We start from the raw sequence: 18,714 nt of genomic DNA, 5'->3' as shown, positions 1-18,714 counted from the left end.
GAATTTTAATAACATTTTGGAAGTGAAACACTTGAAAGTTAATAATTTTTAATGTGTTAATTTTATCCTAAAAATTTATATTGAACTAGATTGTTTCTATCAATTAAAATGAAGTTCTTTAACCGCTCCACAATTTGTTCTTTGACGCACAACTTCTATCTTTCTTAATTTGGCTGTAATATCGATATAAACAATTCCTGGTGAAAATTCAAACAAAATCTTCAAAAATCACGATTTTACCCAACTGTACATGCAATAGCCACTTAAACTTCTCCTTAACGTTGAAAGGTTACAATTCTTCATGAAATAAGCCATATTTGAAATATAAAAAAAATATTTTTTTCCAAACTGAATATAATCGAGTTCAAAATTGTATATAATCGAATCACATATAATCGAGTCTGTATATAATCGAGTCCGACCTGTACTGTATTCTATTAGTCAAAGCATTTCATTTGATACCAATATTGAGGGGATTACAAAAAATACATAGTCGACCATTTTGTGGCGGCGACCTTTTCGAATTCATGTTGTTCATAGTGTAGTGTATTCTCCAAATCAAGCCATTCAGCCATTTTTTCGCGGCGGCCAAATTGAATTTCTCATGAAATACGCAGTTTTATAATCACAGTGGAATTAAATGTATGTTCCAAATTTCAGATCATTTTTTCAACAGGAACGAGGTCAATTTTCTATTAATGTGGGACAACCCAACAAACATTCAAACATACATAGAAACAGGTCAAGCTGAATGAAACCATTCAAAAAGTAATTAGTTATTTGGGGACTGCGGCCATTTTGAAATTGGATGTTTCATTATCTGCTATGTTCTACTAGTCAAGAACTTTCTTTTGATACACTTTTGGGCATTTTTCATAAATAACTGTGTTTTTTCCTTTATTGATTTAATTAGGCTCAAGTGGATAAAGAGCCACCATCAAGCAATACATTTGAGAACTTTTTGAATATATTATAACTACATAATTATTAACTTAAGTCTAATTAGCTAAAACTACAGTGCAACTTGTAGCGGTCAGCACTATAAAATATTTTTAGGGCAAAACATACTCTCATATTTATTTGCCCGAAGGTAGGTAACAACGCAGATGGGCTGAGTCGATCTTCAAACGGCGTAAAGCGTTTTATCTTAACTTCAGGAGAGAGCCTGGGAGAGATTCCCACGTTATAGAGTTCAGGGGAGCTGCTACGTATGGAAGGGGAGAGTGAAGGTTGGAATATGGTTTTCTGAAATCAGAATGATTCGGCCAATGACAATCTTCTGATTTCCGAGGATAGCCGACAAGATTTTGGGAAATGACTTACTTCCTGTAAGTACGTTTGATTTCACTTTCCCTGATCTGAGGATGTCTAGGCGAGCTTACTTTGTTCGTGACTGCGGAAAATAGTGGAAGTGCGCGTGCTCGTTTGATTAATTCCAAAAAGGTAGTTAAGTTTAAGGCAGCATAAAACTCGTTCCTTTTTTTTTCGAAATCTTTGTTTGTTAGGTCTATGTTAAAACGAGAGGCAGTGATTAGGAAGTAACGTGTTGGGCGTGTGCGTGCTTACGAATCACAGGTGATTTGAACTTTTCTTTACGTCGGCGATCAAATGTGCTATGTGCTAATATTCCATCGCACAGCTACCTATACTCCCGCAGGCAGTAAGGAATAGCCACTTTTTTTTTTATTAAATCGTTTATTTTTACAGGCTCAGTTACATAAGTTTAAAGGAGCCAAACTCCTATCTGTATAGTTACAAGTATATATAAACATTTTTTATTAATTCTAATGTTAATGAAGTAGAGAACCGATTACTCGCGGCTTGCTCGAGTTTAGAAGGGTGACATTTTGTTTCAGGAAAAGGATGGGATATAAGGATATATTGACAATGTTCACACTCACATTCGCACTCACATTCATCATACTCAATTCTTAAGCCTATCTTATATCTAACATGTATTTACATTTCACCTTATTCTATTGTTAGTAAGAAGGGATTTGATTTCTCGCGAAGGAAAAGGAAAAGGAGAATAGAAGGATATAAGGACAATCACACACGAAGATCGATAGCTTTTAGGAAGACATATATTTGGGACATGTAATCAAGGTCTAACCGAGCCAACACATCTCTCACCGGCACATTGGGCTGCCTTCCTCTAGCCCGAAGAGAGTTTTCTAAATTCGATCTGGCAACAAGATACTCCTCGCAGGACCAAACAACGTGTTCGATGTCGTGGTAACCTATGCCACAAGCACAGATATTGCCATCGGCAAGATTAAAACGAAAGAGTAGCGCGTCTAACGAACAGTGATTGGACATGAGTCGAGAGAAGGTGCGAATAAAGTCCCGACTTAAGTCCAGACTTTTGAACCATGGTTTGAGGCTAACCTTAGGGATAATCGAGTGAAGCCACCGACCCAATTCATCTTAGTTCCACTTACGTTGCCAGTTAGCGATGGTATTTTTACGGACTAAAGAATAAAATTCATTGAAAGCGATTTGACGCTGATAAATATCGCCTTCAATTGCACCTACCTTTGCCAATGAGTCAGCCCTCTCATTACCCGGAATTGAGCAATGTGAGGGGACCCAGACAAAGGTAATGACATAACAGCGTCTGGTTAAAGCACTCAAAATTTCTCGTATTCTCTCAAGGAAGTACGGCGAGTGCTTTTCCGGCCTCACTGAACGGATAGCTTCGACAGAGCTAAGACTATCCGTTAAAATGTAATAGTGTTCAACAGGTCGTGAGGCGACGCTGTCCAGCGCCCAATGTATTGCTGCCAATTCAGCAATATACACTGAGCAAGGATTCTGAAGACTGTGGGAGGTGCTAAAAAATTCGTTGAACACTCCAAATCCTGTGGTCTCATTCATAGAGGAGCCATCAGTAAAGTACATATTATCACAATTGACACGCCCATACTTTGCATTGAAGATCGTAGGAACGATCCCCGATCGATGATAATCTGGAATTCCATGGATTTTCTCCTTCATAAACAGATCAAAATGTACAGAGGAATTGTTGTAGTCAGGAAAACAAACACGGTTGGGAGTATACGAAGAAGGATCAACCTGCATGGAGATGAATTCATGATATGAGCTCATGAATCCTGAATGAAAATTTAGCTCGATAAGCTGCTCAAAATTTCCGATCACCAATGGGTTCATAACCTTACACCGGATGAGGAACCGAAGAGATAATAAATTGAAGCGATCTTTTAGTGGGATTACGCCTGCCAAAACCTTGAGACTCATGGTATGCGTTGAGGGCATACATCCCAACGCGATACGGAGACATAGATACTGAATTCGCTCGAGTTTAATGAGGTGTGTTTTGGCAGCTGATTGAAAACAGAAACTGCCATACTCCATCACTGAGAGAATAGTTGTTCGATACAACATTATAAGATCTTCGGGATGGGCTCCCCACCATGTGCCGGTAATTGTACGGAGAAAGTTTATTCTTTGTTGGCATTTTTTACTCAGATACCTAATATGGGCCCCCCAAGTACATTTGGAGTCGAACCATACCCCAAGATACTTGAATGACATAGCATGAGTGATCGGTTTACCCAAAAGTTGAAGCTTTGGTTTTGCTGGTCTATGCTTCCTAGAAAAAACCACCATCTCTGTTTTCTCCGTGGAGAATTCGGTCCCTAGCCCAATGGCCCAGGTTGAAAAATTGTTCAAAGTATATTGTAAGGGTCCTTGCAGGTCGGATTCGTTTGATCCTACGACAGACACCACTCCGTCATCTGCAAGTTGTCTTAGGCTGTAATTTTGTGTAAGACAATTGTCGATGTCGCTTACATAGAAGTTGTACAAAAGGGGGCTTAAACATGAGCCCTGGGGGAGGCCCATGTAGGAGACCCGATTTACTGTCGAATCCCCGTGAGAAAAATTCAACTGTTTCTCACAAAGCAAGTTATATAACATATTATTCAACAGAGGCGGTAGACCCCGAGAGTGTAATTTGTCTGGCAAAACCTCTATTGAAACAGAATCAAAGGCCCCCTTTATGTCCAAGAATACTGAAGCCATTTGTTTTTTTTCGGCGTAAGCCATTTGAATTTCTGAAGAAAGCAACGCAAGACAATCATTCGTCCCCTTGCCCCTGCGGAACCCATATTGTGTATCTGAGAGTAGGCCATTCGTTTCAACCCATCGATCAAGGCGAAACAAGATCATTTTCTCCAACAATTTCCGTATACAAGACAGCATTGCTATTGGGCGGTACGAATTGAAGTCGGACGCGGGTTTTCCGGGTTTTTGAATAGCTATAATTCGCACTTGTTTCCAATCATCTGGAACAATATTATGCTCCAGAAACCGATTGAATAAATTCAACAAGCGATGTTTCGCCACATCAGGGAGTTTTCAGCAAGTTGAACTTAATTCTATCCGAGCCCGGAACAGAATTGTTACATGAAAGGAGAGCAAGAGAGAATTCTACCATCGAAAACTCGGAATCAACATCGCACCTATCTTGTGGTATATCTCGAACAATTTTTTGCACAGGAGCGGAATCGGGACAAACCTTCCGTGCAAAATTAAAAATCCATCGATGTGAATATTCTTCGCTTTCATTCGATGAAGAGCGATTTCTCATGTTTCGAGCCACTTTCCATAATTTTTTCATTGACGTTTCTCGTGACAAACCTCCCACGAAATTTCGCCAATAAGCACGTTTTTTCCCTTTGATCAAGTTTTTAAATTGATTTTCAAGGTCCAAATACGTTTGAAAATTCTCAATGGTTCCACGTTTCCGAAAAGCTTTAAATGCGTTCGATTTATCCTGATAAAGCTTGGAACATTGGCTATTCCACCATGGATTGGGAGGCCTTTGACGAAAAGTGGAGCCTGGGATGGGTTTCGTTTGAGCGCGAACCGCGCTGTATATATCAAACGAGAAAGGAAGCCTTCAAAGAGCGCTTCTGTTTCTCCCAGCGACTCTTGTAAGTTTCACAAACTGAGAGCTCGTGTGGGGATCCCCCGCAATATGGACATTTATGCTCAGTCGCATTGCAGGATTTCCCCTCATGTTGCTCTCCGCAAGTGGCACAGCGCTCCTTGTTGGCACAATAATCTGAAGTGTGACCAACTGACTTGCATTTTGGCAAGTCATGGGCTTTGGCACGAAGAGTCGCACAGGCAATCTCAATTTGCCCACCATGACGTAGTCAGGTAGAGCGGAACCAGCAAAAGTTACTCGAAACTAGTCTGACGGCGTGAATTTAGTTTTTCCCTCTTCTTGGGATACTTTTCCTAGTTGGCGGCTGTCCAAAATTTTCTCCTTCTTTTATCATTTCGCACGTCAGACCAGTTTCAGTTACCACCTCCGAGATTTCTACGTCATGGGAGGGCACGTAGACGCGATACTCTAGGGAGAATCTCTCGTCGATCACAATTGCATTCGCGTGTTTCCGATCACTCACGACAACACGCAGTTTGTTCGGTCTAACCTTAGAGATTTCGACCACGGAGGAATATAATCTTGCCAGATCTTTCGAAACCTGAATGACATTAATTGACTTTCCTTTTGGTTTAGGTCGGAAAAAAACAACCCATGGACCAGCTCCAAGTGTATCGTCTGGATAGACCATGACACGAGGAGAGGAAACAACTGAGGGGGAGGACGAGGTCGATTGTTGAACGGGAGCGGGATCAGTAGGGCTGGGAGGCAAGTTCGGTAGTAGAGCGGAAGCGGGAGCGGGAGATTGAGGGGGCGAAGAGGAAAAATTTGCCAATTTTCTTGAGGGGGGCTTGTTAAGGTAGATTACCTCTTTCTCTGAAGAGACATCTTCTGAGGGGGGAACGCGTTTAAGCGACTTCCCAGCCCCCGTTGTAGCTAGTGAGGAGGAAACAGTAGTTTCAATCTCCATGTCAACATGACCTTCTGCCATTACGGCAGATATAAAATAATATTATTTTTATTTTTTCTAAACCTAATATATATTATACCTAAATCGCACACCAATGCGAATGAAATGAAACGGTGTCCCAATCGAACCGCGTGGCAATCGCTCGGCACAGATGCAACGGTATATCGCACCACCACACGATGATGGAATCGATGACGATGATAAAGCACACACAGCGATGATACGGCACACGCACCGCGTCCGCCGTGGAGGACTTCTTCCTCACGCTGGTAGTGATTGCTGCTCTCCTCACTCGCGCAATAAAGAGAACCCCGTTAGGGCGAAATAACTTCACCAGCCACGAACTGATAACGGTATAATCTCCACTCTATAATAGACGCGAACAAATTTGCGACCGATGTCTTCGGACTGCGCGAGCTGAATAAAATAGCGACTTCATCGCGAAGATAATTCGCTGACTCGGGAAGCCCGTCATCAACATCCGCAGCAGGGAAAACAATATCGCCCGTAGGAAACTAATCATCAGCAGCAGTCAACAATTTCAAATCAATAGCTGGTGAGTCCGTTTCAAGCAAGCTTTTGTACGGAGGGTGACGTCCGGTGAGGACGTCACGGAGTTTTTTATCTATTGCCCTAAGTCGGGATGAACCGGACGGCGAGAAGAAGATCGCGTTCGAGATTTTTTGTCAAAAGCCAAATGGAATTGCTGGGCGTCATTGTTGACCCCTCCACACAAAGCGCTCAATAGAATCAAAAGATCCCGGGGCAACAAAAGCTCAATTTCACGCACACACCTCTCATAGAAAGCTTTCAAGCTATAATTCGAATGGAAGATAATAGGATAGCAGGATTAATCGAATAAATGCATGTTACCATATCATTTATGTAATGTTTCATTAAACGGTGTTAAAATGCAAATATATTTAGTTATCGAATGTTAGTACAGACTGAAGCTTTGATACTGTGAAAGTCTTTTATGTTGCACATTATAAATTGTATCGCGATCGTTTTTCGTTTTATGTGGGACAATAAGTCTTTCCAGTGTTTTTGGCGCTCTCTATGGACAGGTAGCAGCCTGGCCTATGATGAGAATTAATCGGGTATGAGTGGAATCTACCGATTTCTTTGAAGCTTGAATTCGGTTGATGGGGGTCTAATTGAATGTTTCGTTTTGGTTAGTGTTCCGTGGCCTGGCTGGAGCGATCCGTACTTCTATTTCGGAAGTAGAATACCTGAACTCGCCCTTACAGGGAGTCTCAACCGGGCAAAATCGATCTTGGCGGGCAGTCTCCTTCGGGAGTGGCGCTTAAGCTGCGCGCTTTTAGAGGATCGGCCAGCCCACGGCTACAAACTATAGTGCAATATATAATATAAAAAAAATAATTATTTATTCCTTCGTTGCCTCGTCGGTATTATCCTTGTCGGGAACAGTGCCTGTGGTGGGTCGTAACATAAATAACTGTGTTTTACTAGTCAAGCCTTTTCATTTGATACCCATATTGATGGGGTTGTATGTAATCCGCCATTTTGTAGTGGCCGCCATCTTGGATTTGCATTTTTCATAAATAACTGCATTCTACTAATCAAGCCCTTTCTTTTGATACCCATATTAGATATCCAATATATAATTATTATACAAATTATTCAAAATTTCCCGGATAATCCCAGATAATCGAGTCCGACCTGTATTATTATTTATTATTCAATGGCTAAAAAGATTTTGTCATTTAGTGATGTTAATACTTATTATTAAAAAAAATTGTTTCAAGTGCTTTGATACTAAAATTTAATAATATTAAAAAAATGGAGTTGATCGATTTGGCAAGTGAAGCATTCATTTATTGCAGCCGCGAAAACTTTCCCACATACTTCGAGGCATCTATCATAAAGAGATGAGCTCATTTGATTCGAAAGTCATTCAAAATAACGACGCGTGGCGTTGTTACCCCGTCAAAAATTGCCCTTCTTACCCAAAGAGCACAATTCGAACTATTTTTTAAATGTTGACACATTTAGTATTACTTGACATAACTTTTGCAGCACAGGAAGAACCGGAACAACCTACTGAAAGTCAAGGATACTGATAATCATTGAAATATAGGGCTTGTTATGCAGAAAAATCCTTATTTTTGTTGCAACGATGATTATATCACTTGCAACTTCAATCAACGAAAATTGTTCGACTTGCCCCGCCAGGTGGATTAAATCGGTCACCCCGTCATAGCAAGTTCATATTGAGACAAATGAAACCCTCTCTCCCACTCGAGCTCTGTGCAGATACCTTAATTTCAAATTTCGAATTGTTCCTATCGATTCACCGATTTTTAACCCCCTCTCCAGATATTGACGAGTGTGCGGAGCAGGACCACGGCTGCGAGCACTGTCGGAACGCGTACGGCGGGTACGAGTGCACCTGCCCGGTAGGGTTCGAGCTGGCCGACGACGACAGGACCTGTCGCGATGTGAACGAATGTGAGGCGTACGGTGGGGAGGTGGATTACGATGAGGAAGAACCCGTCGAGAGGGTCCCGGTAAGCGTGTGTTCGCATACATGCGTCAACACGGTGGGTTCGTTCGAGTGTTCATGTCCGGAAAGCTTCCACCTGAACCACGACCGCCGGACTTGCGTGAGGGACTTCTGCGCGGATTTGTACGAGAATCCAAACAAGACCAAGTGTTCGCATGAGTGCAAAGACGGGGCGGAGGGATTCGTGTGTAAGTGTCCCGAGTTTCACATACTGGATGAGTATGATCGGAAGACGTGTTTGAATGTGTACAGCTGTGGGGAAGCACACAAAAATCGCTGTGAGCCGGGTGTGTGTAGAATCCTGGAAGGGGGCGACTACCGATGTGAGTGTCCGTCGGGGTATCAAACGCACGATCACAGCTGTCACGATGTGGATGAGTGTGAGCTTAGAAGGCACGGTTGCTCGCATGACTGTCACAATACGGGTGGGTCGTATGATTGTAGCTGTCCTCGGGGGCTCCAGCTGTCGTCCGTGGATAATCGAACCTGCGAAGATGTCAATGAGTGTGAAGTCCAAAAGGATGAGGGTCTGTGTGGCGATTTGCAGTGCACCAATACACATGGCAGCTACAAATGTGTCTGCCCGGAGGGTAAAGACCTGGACGAGTATGGTATCTGCCGACAGATGGATCTCTGCACGACGGATAATGGTGGATGCTCACATATTTGTACCTTCTTTAATCGGGAAACATTCTGTGACTGTCCGGACAAAATGGAACTGGATGATGATGGTAAAACTTGTGTGGCGATCAATGAGTGTGATCTGAACAACGGAGGTTGTTCACATATCTGTGATAGCGAGTCGGAGAGTTTGTGCAAGTGTCCGTATGGTTATACCCTTGGATCGGATGCTCGAACCTGTCACGATGTTGATGAGTGCAGGGATAAGAACGGTGGATGTGAGCATCAATGTTTGAATCATGACGGGGGCTATGAGTGTGGCTGTTCCGAAGGCTTTGAATTGGCACAGCACGACAACAGATCATGCTCGGATATCGACGAATGCGCTGGGCAGAATAGCTGTGATCACACTTGTCACAACACTGAGGGTTTCTACTACTGTTCGTGTCACAGTGGGTATAATCTGGCGGACAACGGTCACTCTTGCTCGGATATTAATGAATGTGATGTGCACAACGGTGATTGTTCGCATATTTGCGTAAACCTCCTCGGAAGCCATGAATGCTCGTGTCCAGCGGGACAGTATCTACTTGAAGATGGACGCTCGTGTGAGTTCGTGAACGAATGTGAGTTGAACAATGGTGGATGTTCCCACTCTTGCAACCATGTCAAAGGAGTCATTACATGTTCGTGTCCGAATGGATTCGAACTGGATAAGGAGACCTTCAAGACCTGCATCGATGTGAACGAGTGTGATCATGATAACGGAGGATGTTCGCACAGTTGTTCAAACTACCCCGGAAGCTACCGGTGTTCATGTCCGGAAGGGTACGAACTGAGCCGCGACCAGCACACGTGTGAGGATATCGACGAATGCATTGAGAATAACGGCAATTGCTCGAACATCTGCATCAATCTTTTCGGTGACTTCAAATGTGCCTGTGAGGCCGGTTTCGAGCTGGAGGATGATCAGCGATCATGCCGTGATGTAGACGAATGCACGGCCAGGATTCACGACTGTTCGCACGTTTGTGTGAATGTCCCGGGTACGTATGAATGCGAGTGTCCGGCGGGATATACGCTGGGACGGGACAAGCTATCCTGCGAAGATATTGACGAATGCGAGACTTTGCCCGATAGGGCAGGCTGTGAACACCAGTGCATTAACACCCCCGGGTTGTACAGATGTGCGTGTGAGGATGGCCATCGGTTGGAGCGTGATAACAGGACGTGTTCGGATGTAGATGAGTGCGCGGATGAAACTAGAAAGTGTTCGCATGACTGCGTGAACACGAAGGGTAGTTTCGAGTGTTCTTGTCCCTCGGGTCTGCGACTGAGTATAGACGGGGTGACCTGCGTAGATGTTGATGAGTGCAGAATCAACAGCTTCAACGGCGGATGCTCGCACATTTGTGAGAACCAGCACGGAAGTTTCGAGTGCCGGTGTCCAAGTGGGTGGATTATGGGTAGTGATCAAGCTACTTGTGAAGATGTGGATGAGTGTTCGGTCCTGAACGGTGGTTGTAGTCAGCGGTGTATAAATAGTCGTGGCGGATTCCGATGTGAGTGTGAGGCCGGATTCGCGTTGATGGCTGACAACAAAACTTGCGAAGTGGTTGATCCGTGTGCTCTGCGAAATGGCGGATGTCAACACTACTGTAGTCTGAAACATGGACTGCCGGTGTGTTCCTGCCGGGAAGGGTTCGTCCTGAATAAAACAAACATGGCAAGTTGCGTAGATCATGACGAGTGTCTGAAAGATAGTGATAATAACTGCCAGCAGAAGTGCGTCAATTCGGAGGGTTCATTCAATTGCGAGTGCTACGCGGGCTACGTGAAGAATGAGTTAGGTCAATGTTTGGATTTGAACGAATGTTTAGAAGGAAATGGCGGATGTGGAGCCAATTCGCGGTGTGTTAATCTAGCCGGTAGTTTCCGTTGTCTGTGTTTACCTGGCTTTAAGATGGCTAAAGATCGAAGAACGTGTCATAAGATCAAGGATAACTGTAAGCCACTGAAAGCACCGGTTAATGGTGAAATTAGATGTTCTAAATCTCGTCACAAGACGGATCTGTTCTATCGATCAAAGTGTTCCATCACGTGCAAGAAGGGTTTCAAGCTCCTTGGACCGAGCGTGAGATACTGCAATGGCACCGGTCAATGGGATGAAGGGGAATCATTATGTGTTGGTAAGTTTGCTCTGTACCTTATCATCTACTAGATAATCACAGTTTGATAATTCACAGCGCAAGCTTGTCCACGCCTTCAGCGCCCGGAGCATGGGACAATCCTCCCCAGCGCATGTATGAACGGGAAGATCTACGCTGGAGAACGATGTGTCCTTCACTGTAAACCAGGCTTTAAGCCAGCTGGTAAGCGAACAACTGTTTGTGATACGGAGCAAAATTGGACACCTACTCCGAAGCTGCACTGCATACCGGCAGCCACTCCGGCGCCGGTTCCAATCAAACCATACATCCAATGCCCCTCGGATATACAAGAAGTCTTACCTTACGGCGAACACACGATAAGGATTCGGTTGGAGCAGCCGAAGAGTAACGTGGATTGGTACAAATACGTGGATGCTCATCCAGCTTGGGGTAAACAGCTGGAAGCCGAGCTTCCTGCGGGAGAAACGTCGGTCACATTCCGAGCAAGAAGCCCAAATTCCAACATGAACGACATCTGTCGAGTACTGATTAGGATTAGAGGTAGCTTGAGACTGTTTTTCACTGTCCATGATCACAATTATTTTTTTGTATTTTCACAGAACGGAAACCTCCCCAAGTCGTGAATTGTCCGGAGTCCTTCAATGTCCGGCTCGAAGAGAATGAGCATTCACGATCGATCTACTGGGCTGAACCAACTTTTGAGACTGAAGCTGAGCTCAAGCAACTGTACAAATCCCACTCTCCGGGTCAGGTGATGATAGCGGGAATTCATTACGTGAATTACGTGGCGACAGATGCCGATGGGCTTAGTGCCAAGTGTAGCTTTGCTATCACGGTTGAAGGTAAGTATTCATCATCAAGATCGAACACATGGTTATAATTTATGTCTACCCAATTTTCACTAATAGCAGTAGAAGTCCGAAGAGTGGTCCACCGACCACTCGAGACGAACCGGCTGGAGAACCACGAATCGTATCTCATATGTCCGGGCAAGTCACCGCTACCGATCGATCCCAACGCCCTCGTAAGTAGATTGCACATAATTTTCCACACCATTTGGCATCGTCATTACGACTATAACCAAAGCCCGAAAGCTAGCAGCAGCAGCAGCCAAAGCAACGCGTTACTGCATCATTCTAATCACTCCGTTCCATCGGCGATTGCGATTTCCTCGGCCACAACCACCATTGGTCCGCTGGACATCAATGTCACGACCGACGGGAACTCGGCCCCCAAGCATAATACTCACATAAGCAGCAGCAGCCGCATAACGCCTCCGGCCAATAAACCAAGCAATCATCATAATCATCGCTATCGCGACAGCGATCATCGTAACAGTCATAATCATAATAATCGTAGAAAACAGGTCGTCACCGCACCGCAGCCCCACTTCCATCACCCTCGGGGGCACCATTTGCAGCCTCGGTGGCCCACTTCCTTGGCAGTAATTCATTTACGCGGGGACTGTTCGGAACAGGACGATGAACAGCATCTACCGACGGAGGAGGCGGAGGGTGGCGGAAGCGTGGAGATAAGTAATCATATCACAAATCAACCCGTCACACAAACAGAGCTCTTTATCGATATCTACCATCGGCTTGTGCATCATCGCAACCATCATCGACCGCGGTTCTGATTGTTCAATTATTCCAACATTATTCCTCTAGTCTAGAGAGTCAAGTTTCCCATCGTCACTGTTGGTATCAAATATCAAAACCATTTTTACGCGGGTGAAAGGCAACGATTTCGCTGATGAAACTCAGTCGTATGAATGAAAGCACTTGTGCCAATGCTGGATGTATATAATTCAATAAAAATTTACTAATATATTAAACTAGTGTAACTCATATTTTAAATTTTGGTTGAAAACTATTGGTAGATTGTAGCGGCTCTGCTGGTCGTAAGAAATGCTTGTGTATTCAATTTTATTTACCACCGATTTTTCAAGAGGTTTTAGGGTGATTCTCAAAAGCAACGACACACTTGAGATCACATTGCATGTTTTATTGGAATTATTCGGGTTTGAATGATTGTTTTTAAACACAAATATGAAGGACGGATCTTCAAAGCAAATTACCGTGATAATATTTCAAAATGGAACGATACTTTATGATGAACTCTTCATTAGAATTTTTTGGTTGCCCCGAGGCGTGATTTTGTTGTAACTTTCTCTTACTCTTTAGAAAACAGTTTTGCTAAAAGTCTCAGCATCAACATATGTTCTTGGATGTCCTCTGTCTATAGTTAAACTAGAGAAGAAATCACTGATACCTCTTGCTCAATGCAACGTAACATGTGTGGGATCGATCCGCAAATCAACAGACCCAATAAAAATGCATATTTCATATTTCCTTTTGCGGTTTTGACCCTGGGAATATAAGACACCCCAAACAAAACCAAACCTCAATATGTGAAGCGTTATGTGTTTCTTACTACGTTTTTGTTCTTCTTCTTCAATGGCACTAACGTTCCTAGAGGAACTTCGCCGTCTCAACGTAGTATTACTTGCGTCATTTTTATTAGTACTTAGTTGAGATTTCTATGCCAAATAACACGCCTTGAATGCATTCTGAGTGGCAAGCTCTAGAATACGCGTGATCACAGTGCAAGTCGGAGGAAATTTCTTTGACGAAAAATTCCCCCGACCAGAACGGGAATCGAACCCGAACACCCGGCATGTTAGTTATGACGCTAACCACTCGACCAAGGGAGCACTCACGTTTTTGTACGTATGAGAAAATTGTAATTACCACTCTAGGAGAATACGCCCAGATTATTTCATACATATACCTATTTTCTCAGTAATGAATCAAACAAATTTGGATACGAAACAACGTATAAATCTAATCCATTTAGCATGATATGTACAGGTGTTCATTTTACCATCACCAGGTGATCATTTTAACCGCACACTAAAAAAATGTTCGATTTTACAACTTTTGTACTTTCAATGAAATATATATTTTTATTTTTTACTAGCTGACCCGGCAAACTTCGTCCCGCCCAAACTTTATTTTTCGTTATCACATTCACGTTTTCTTACTAAGCGCACGTTCATGGGTCCAATCGCAGAACTGTTCATTGATCGATTTTCTAATCTACCATTTGAAATTACCTTTTACTATAAAATTCCTAGTAATTATACCAAAACTCTTTATTATAATGTCAGATTATTTTCAGACACAATTCTCGTTCAAGATTTTTCAACCACTTGCAAATAACATATTTCTCCGTTACATGGAATAAATGTTTGATACAGAAAATATGAGAATAAAAACAGTCCTAAATCGGGCAATTCCTTTCTCGAGTTTTGCTTTCATCAACGCATTCGGTGATCCATTTTTTTTATATAGATAGAAGAAGATATCACATTAAACGTTTTATCACATTAAAATCCATTTCCGCTTTCGAACAAAAATCAATTTCGTTATCGCAAACATTAAATGAACTAACAACTATGTCACTATGTAATTGTAGAATATATTCGAATTGAATTTTCCGAATTTTCCCATTTTCCTTCAGATTTTTCCGAAAAATTACAATTGTCATGTTTGGTTGGAATATGTTTGGTTTAAATATGTGTATTATTTTTAAGGGAGCCCCTCTCCATTCCAGAGGAGGCAGGGGTGTCATACCATCATAGAAACATTTCTCGTATTCAAAAACCTTCACATGCCAAATTTGGCTCCTTTTCATTGATTAGTTTTCGAAATATGCAGAAATATGTGTTTCATTTGTATGGTAGCGTCCCCATAGAGATGAGGGAGGTGTGCCTAATCACCATAGAAACGTTTATCGATCTCTAAAACCTCTTTATGCTAAGTTTAATTCCATTTGTTTGACTAGTTTTCGAGTTGTACGGCACACTCCGCTCCACCTCTTTAGAGAGGAGAAAGAAGTGTCAAACCACCATAAAAAAATTTATTGCTCCCTAAAACCTCCATTTTTAGTTCTTAGAGTTCTTGAGTTATGCGGAAATTTGTGTTTCATTTCTATGGCGGCCCCCCTAGAGAGGTGAGAGGAGTGTTGAACGAACCACCTTAGAAATGTTTCTTGCTCCCTAAAATCTCCACATGCCAAATTTGGTTCCGTTTGCTTGATTAGTTCTTGAGTCATGCAGACATTTGTGTTTCAATTGTATGGGAGCCCCCCATTAGAGAGGGGGAGGAGCGTCGAACTACCATAGAAACGTTTATCGACCCCTAAAACCTCTATATGCTTATTTTGATTCCATTAGTTTGATTAGTTCTCGAGTTGTTCTGTAATGCAGAAATTTGTGTTTCATTTGTATGGCAGCCCCCTCTTGGAGAGGGGGGTGGAGTGTCTAACCACCGCAGAAACATTTATTGCACCCTAAACCCTCCATACGTCAAATTTAGTTTCATTTGCATGATTAATTCTCGAGTAATGCAGAAATTGTGTTTCAATTGTATGACAGCCCTCCCTTAGAGAGGGGGAGAGGTCTCGAACTATCATAAGAACCTTCCCCGACACATTTTTGCCGTGAACGGATTTTGGTGATTTACATACCAAACGAATCGGACATTCCCTAAGATTTGTTTGATATGCTATACATTACAATCCCATAGTCTGTATATGGTTTAAATTGATGAAAATTGGAAGCATCCCCATTTCCTCATACATTTGTTCTGTACATTTGTGTGCTTTCCAGAACAGAGCTGTCAATAACAAGCAACGGAGGGGAAATCGTAAGATGCAAAGTCTCCATGAACAAAGGAAAATAATAAGAACGAAGGGGAATATTTGCCTAGAGTATTAACAGTGGATCTCACTGAGGCAAATTTTCATTCTTCGTGAGGAAATCGACTGAACAACATCGTTGCTGGTCGAGCTGGACGGCGAGCGATCGAATGCCTTCCTCAAGGCAATGGGGGTGTAGGAGTAATATTATGGATAAAGTAAAGTTTTCCAAGGTACTTTTTGAAGGTTAGAGACGAGTGAACTGAAGAAGTTTAAAGTCTCAAGCAAGGAAGGAAGGCAATCTTTCAGTATCTTTCTGTATTCAAAGCAATGAATATCGCTTTTTCTTCCTTGTTTTGCGTCATCACATGTCTTCGTTTCGGATTTAGCTGTGGTCGCGACCAAATTACTCGCTCGCTGATGCCTCTGTCATTGCAATCATTGCATCATACTGACGCCATTGCATTAAGGGACGATAGCTTAGCTTGATGATTCCACACACACAATTGTGTTCTGAGCTACACAATTGTGTGTGTGGAATCATCAAGCTAAGCTATCGTCAGCTCACCAAGAAAATAAATGTTCTGGAATTTTGTCAGTGATTTGGTTTCGCATGATGGTAGGAAAACTCTCTCCACAAAGGATGACAGCTAAACTAATCTAGACTGGCAGAATCAACAGAGAGGGCTTCTGATGAGAAGAACGCAAAGCGGAGATAAGTGTGTGTATATTTAATTGCTTCAAGCCATCGATATATTGATATTTGTGTGCATACGTGCGTGCTTCATTACCCGTACGTAAAAATAGTGCATCTTCGCTCCGCTGAAACCCCAATTGTATCCGTGTGCATTGGCCCTGCAACGATGCCACAATCGCCATATTTTTTTATGCTATGACTGACGATTGTTTGGTGTTGCAAATCATGCAGTCGTAATGATAAATATAAAAAAGGAGAGGAGATAGCGGGAGGGAAATATTTACGCTGGGGTATTGGTAATGAATCTCTGCTGAGGCAAATATTCAGCCTTTTTCCAAGCAGTTTGTTTTTTGTCATCAATGCATTGAACTGACGCTATGGTGAAGCAGGTGTTGAGGTTGTGCACCAAAAAATTATTCGGGTAATACCAAGTTATTCAATAAGTTATATTAAGTTATTAATTTATTTGCGCTAATCTTGATCATAATGAAGCAGTGCTACTCTCTTCGAGGTTGTTGAGATTAAAAGAGAGTTTATTTCATTTATTTAGTCACCAAGGAAGTAAATGTCGTTCTGAAATTTTGTGAGTGATTTGGTTCCGCTTGCCAGTAGCAAAACTTTCTCCACTAAGGATGACAGCTGCTCTTATCTCGAGCATGTATTGTTCTGCGAGCACAAGAATGAATCATCAAACAATTATCGTCGAATGATTCTACAATAGAAAAAAACATTTCAGGGCGACCAGACTGGTAGAACCAGGGTTGCCAACTATAATTCGAAAAAATCAGGAAGAATGAAAATAAAAATCAGGATGAATCAGGATAGCTCATATTGGGTTGTCCGAAAAGTTAATGTCGATTTTTTGGACAACAAAAACATCATTTTCAATCAAATCATTATAATTTAATTTTATATTCATAGTTCTGTTTCACAATCTTTCGCCATCTTTCACACAGCTTAAATATTCTATCCTCCTAGAACATGTTTGCTTCCTCGTCGGAAATTGCTGCGAGCCATACATGTGAGAAACAGGTTGCTTGGTAGTAGCTCGTAATACAGAATCCATTCCAATTCCAATCAGTAATAGAGTATATCTTCCTTCGGGCGAAGACCGGATATGTAGAAGAATTAATAAGCATGGTAGAAATCCTCGCATAAGCGGAAATGCTAGTGTTTCACCTGACTATTTGACCGTTTATATTTTTTTCGAAAGACCTACAGCATCACTACAGTCAAATGCAGAGAAATCAATATTCAAATTTTCACTGAATTCATCATCCATGCTTAGGAATAAATCTTTACTCAACAAATGAGGAAAGCATATCAGCAGTGGAATTTTATGATATTTAGTACGGTTTTAGATATATCTACCATAGTCCCATCATTAAAGTTTATTCTACTTTGAATCAGACGAACAAATTACATATAAAATCTTTTTATATTGACTGTGGGTTCAAACATATTCCTACATTAATAACTCTGGGGATACATCTACATACACATTATCCTCAATAAAGCAATGTTGTTCCTCAAACTTAATCTCGTTGTAATTTCATAAATTCGTCAGACAATCTGATTCCATTGAATTTTCTAGCACTGTTTTGGGAAGCCACGAAACAATTGAGAGTAGAGATAAAAAAAACATTAAGCACAAGTATATATTTTACATTAAGTTTAACTTAATGTAAAATATATACTTGTGCGAACCGGACAACTACCATGACAGAAAACTTTGGCACTATATTTATTACGAATAATGTGAAGAGTACAAAAATCAGAATCATTTCAGAAAAATCAGGACCAATTGAGTGTTCGTCAGGATATCAGGGAGCATGCTAAAAAGTCTGGGAAATCCTGAAAAATCAGGAAGGTTGGCATCTCTGGGTAGAACGGTTATTTCAAAATTTTCGTAGCACATGAACACAAACTTCTGCATAACTCGAGAACTAATCAAGCACAATTTGGAATGTAATGGATTTTGGGTATGAGAAATGTTTCTATGATGGTATGACACCCCACCCTCCTCTGGAATGGTTCCTTAAAAATATTACACACATTTTAACCAAAAAACATTCCAACCAAACATGACAATTGAAAATTTTCGGAAAACTC

General features: G+C 41.9%; 1 protein-coding gene across 2 annotated transcripts in view; it reads left to right on the top strand.

Moving 5' to 3' along the window:
* Window positions 1-18,714, top strand: part of LOC129770606 (fibrillin-2-like) — a 118,956-nt gene that overhangs the window by 80,011 nt on the left and 20,231 nt on the right. For both annotated transcript variants that reach the window (XM_055773552.1, XM_055773551.1), the window contains exons 5-8: window positions 8,226-11,222; window positions 11,280-11,744; window positions 11,804-12,046; window positions 12,113-12,228. In XM_055773552.1, coding sequence (XP_055629527.1) covers window positions 8,226-11,222; window positions 11,280-11,744; window positions 11,804-12,046; window positions 12,113-12,228 — 3,821 coding nt within the window. The remainder of the gene's footprint in view (window positions 1-8,225; window positions 11,223-11,279; window positions 11,745-11,803; window positions 12,047-12,112; window positions 12,229-18,714) is intronic.

Source organism: Toxorhynchites rutilus, chromosome 2, assembly GCF_029784135.1.
Source record: "Toxorhynchites rutilus septentrionalis strain SRP chromosome 2, ASM2978413v1, whole genome shotgun sequence".
Taxonomy (NCBI): domain Eukaryota; kingdom Metazoa; phylum Arthropoda; class Insecta; order Diptera; family Culicidae; genus Toxorhynchites; species Toxorhynchites rutilus.
Note: the sequence above shows the minus strand (reverse complement) of the source record. Positions and strands in the feature narration are given on the sequence as shown.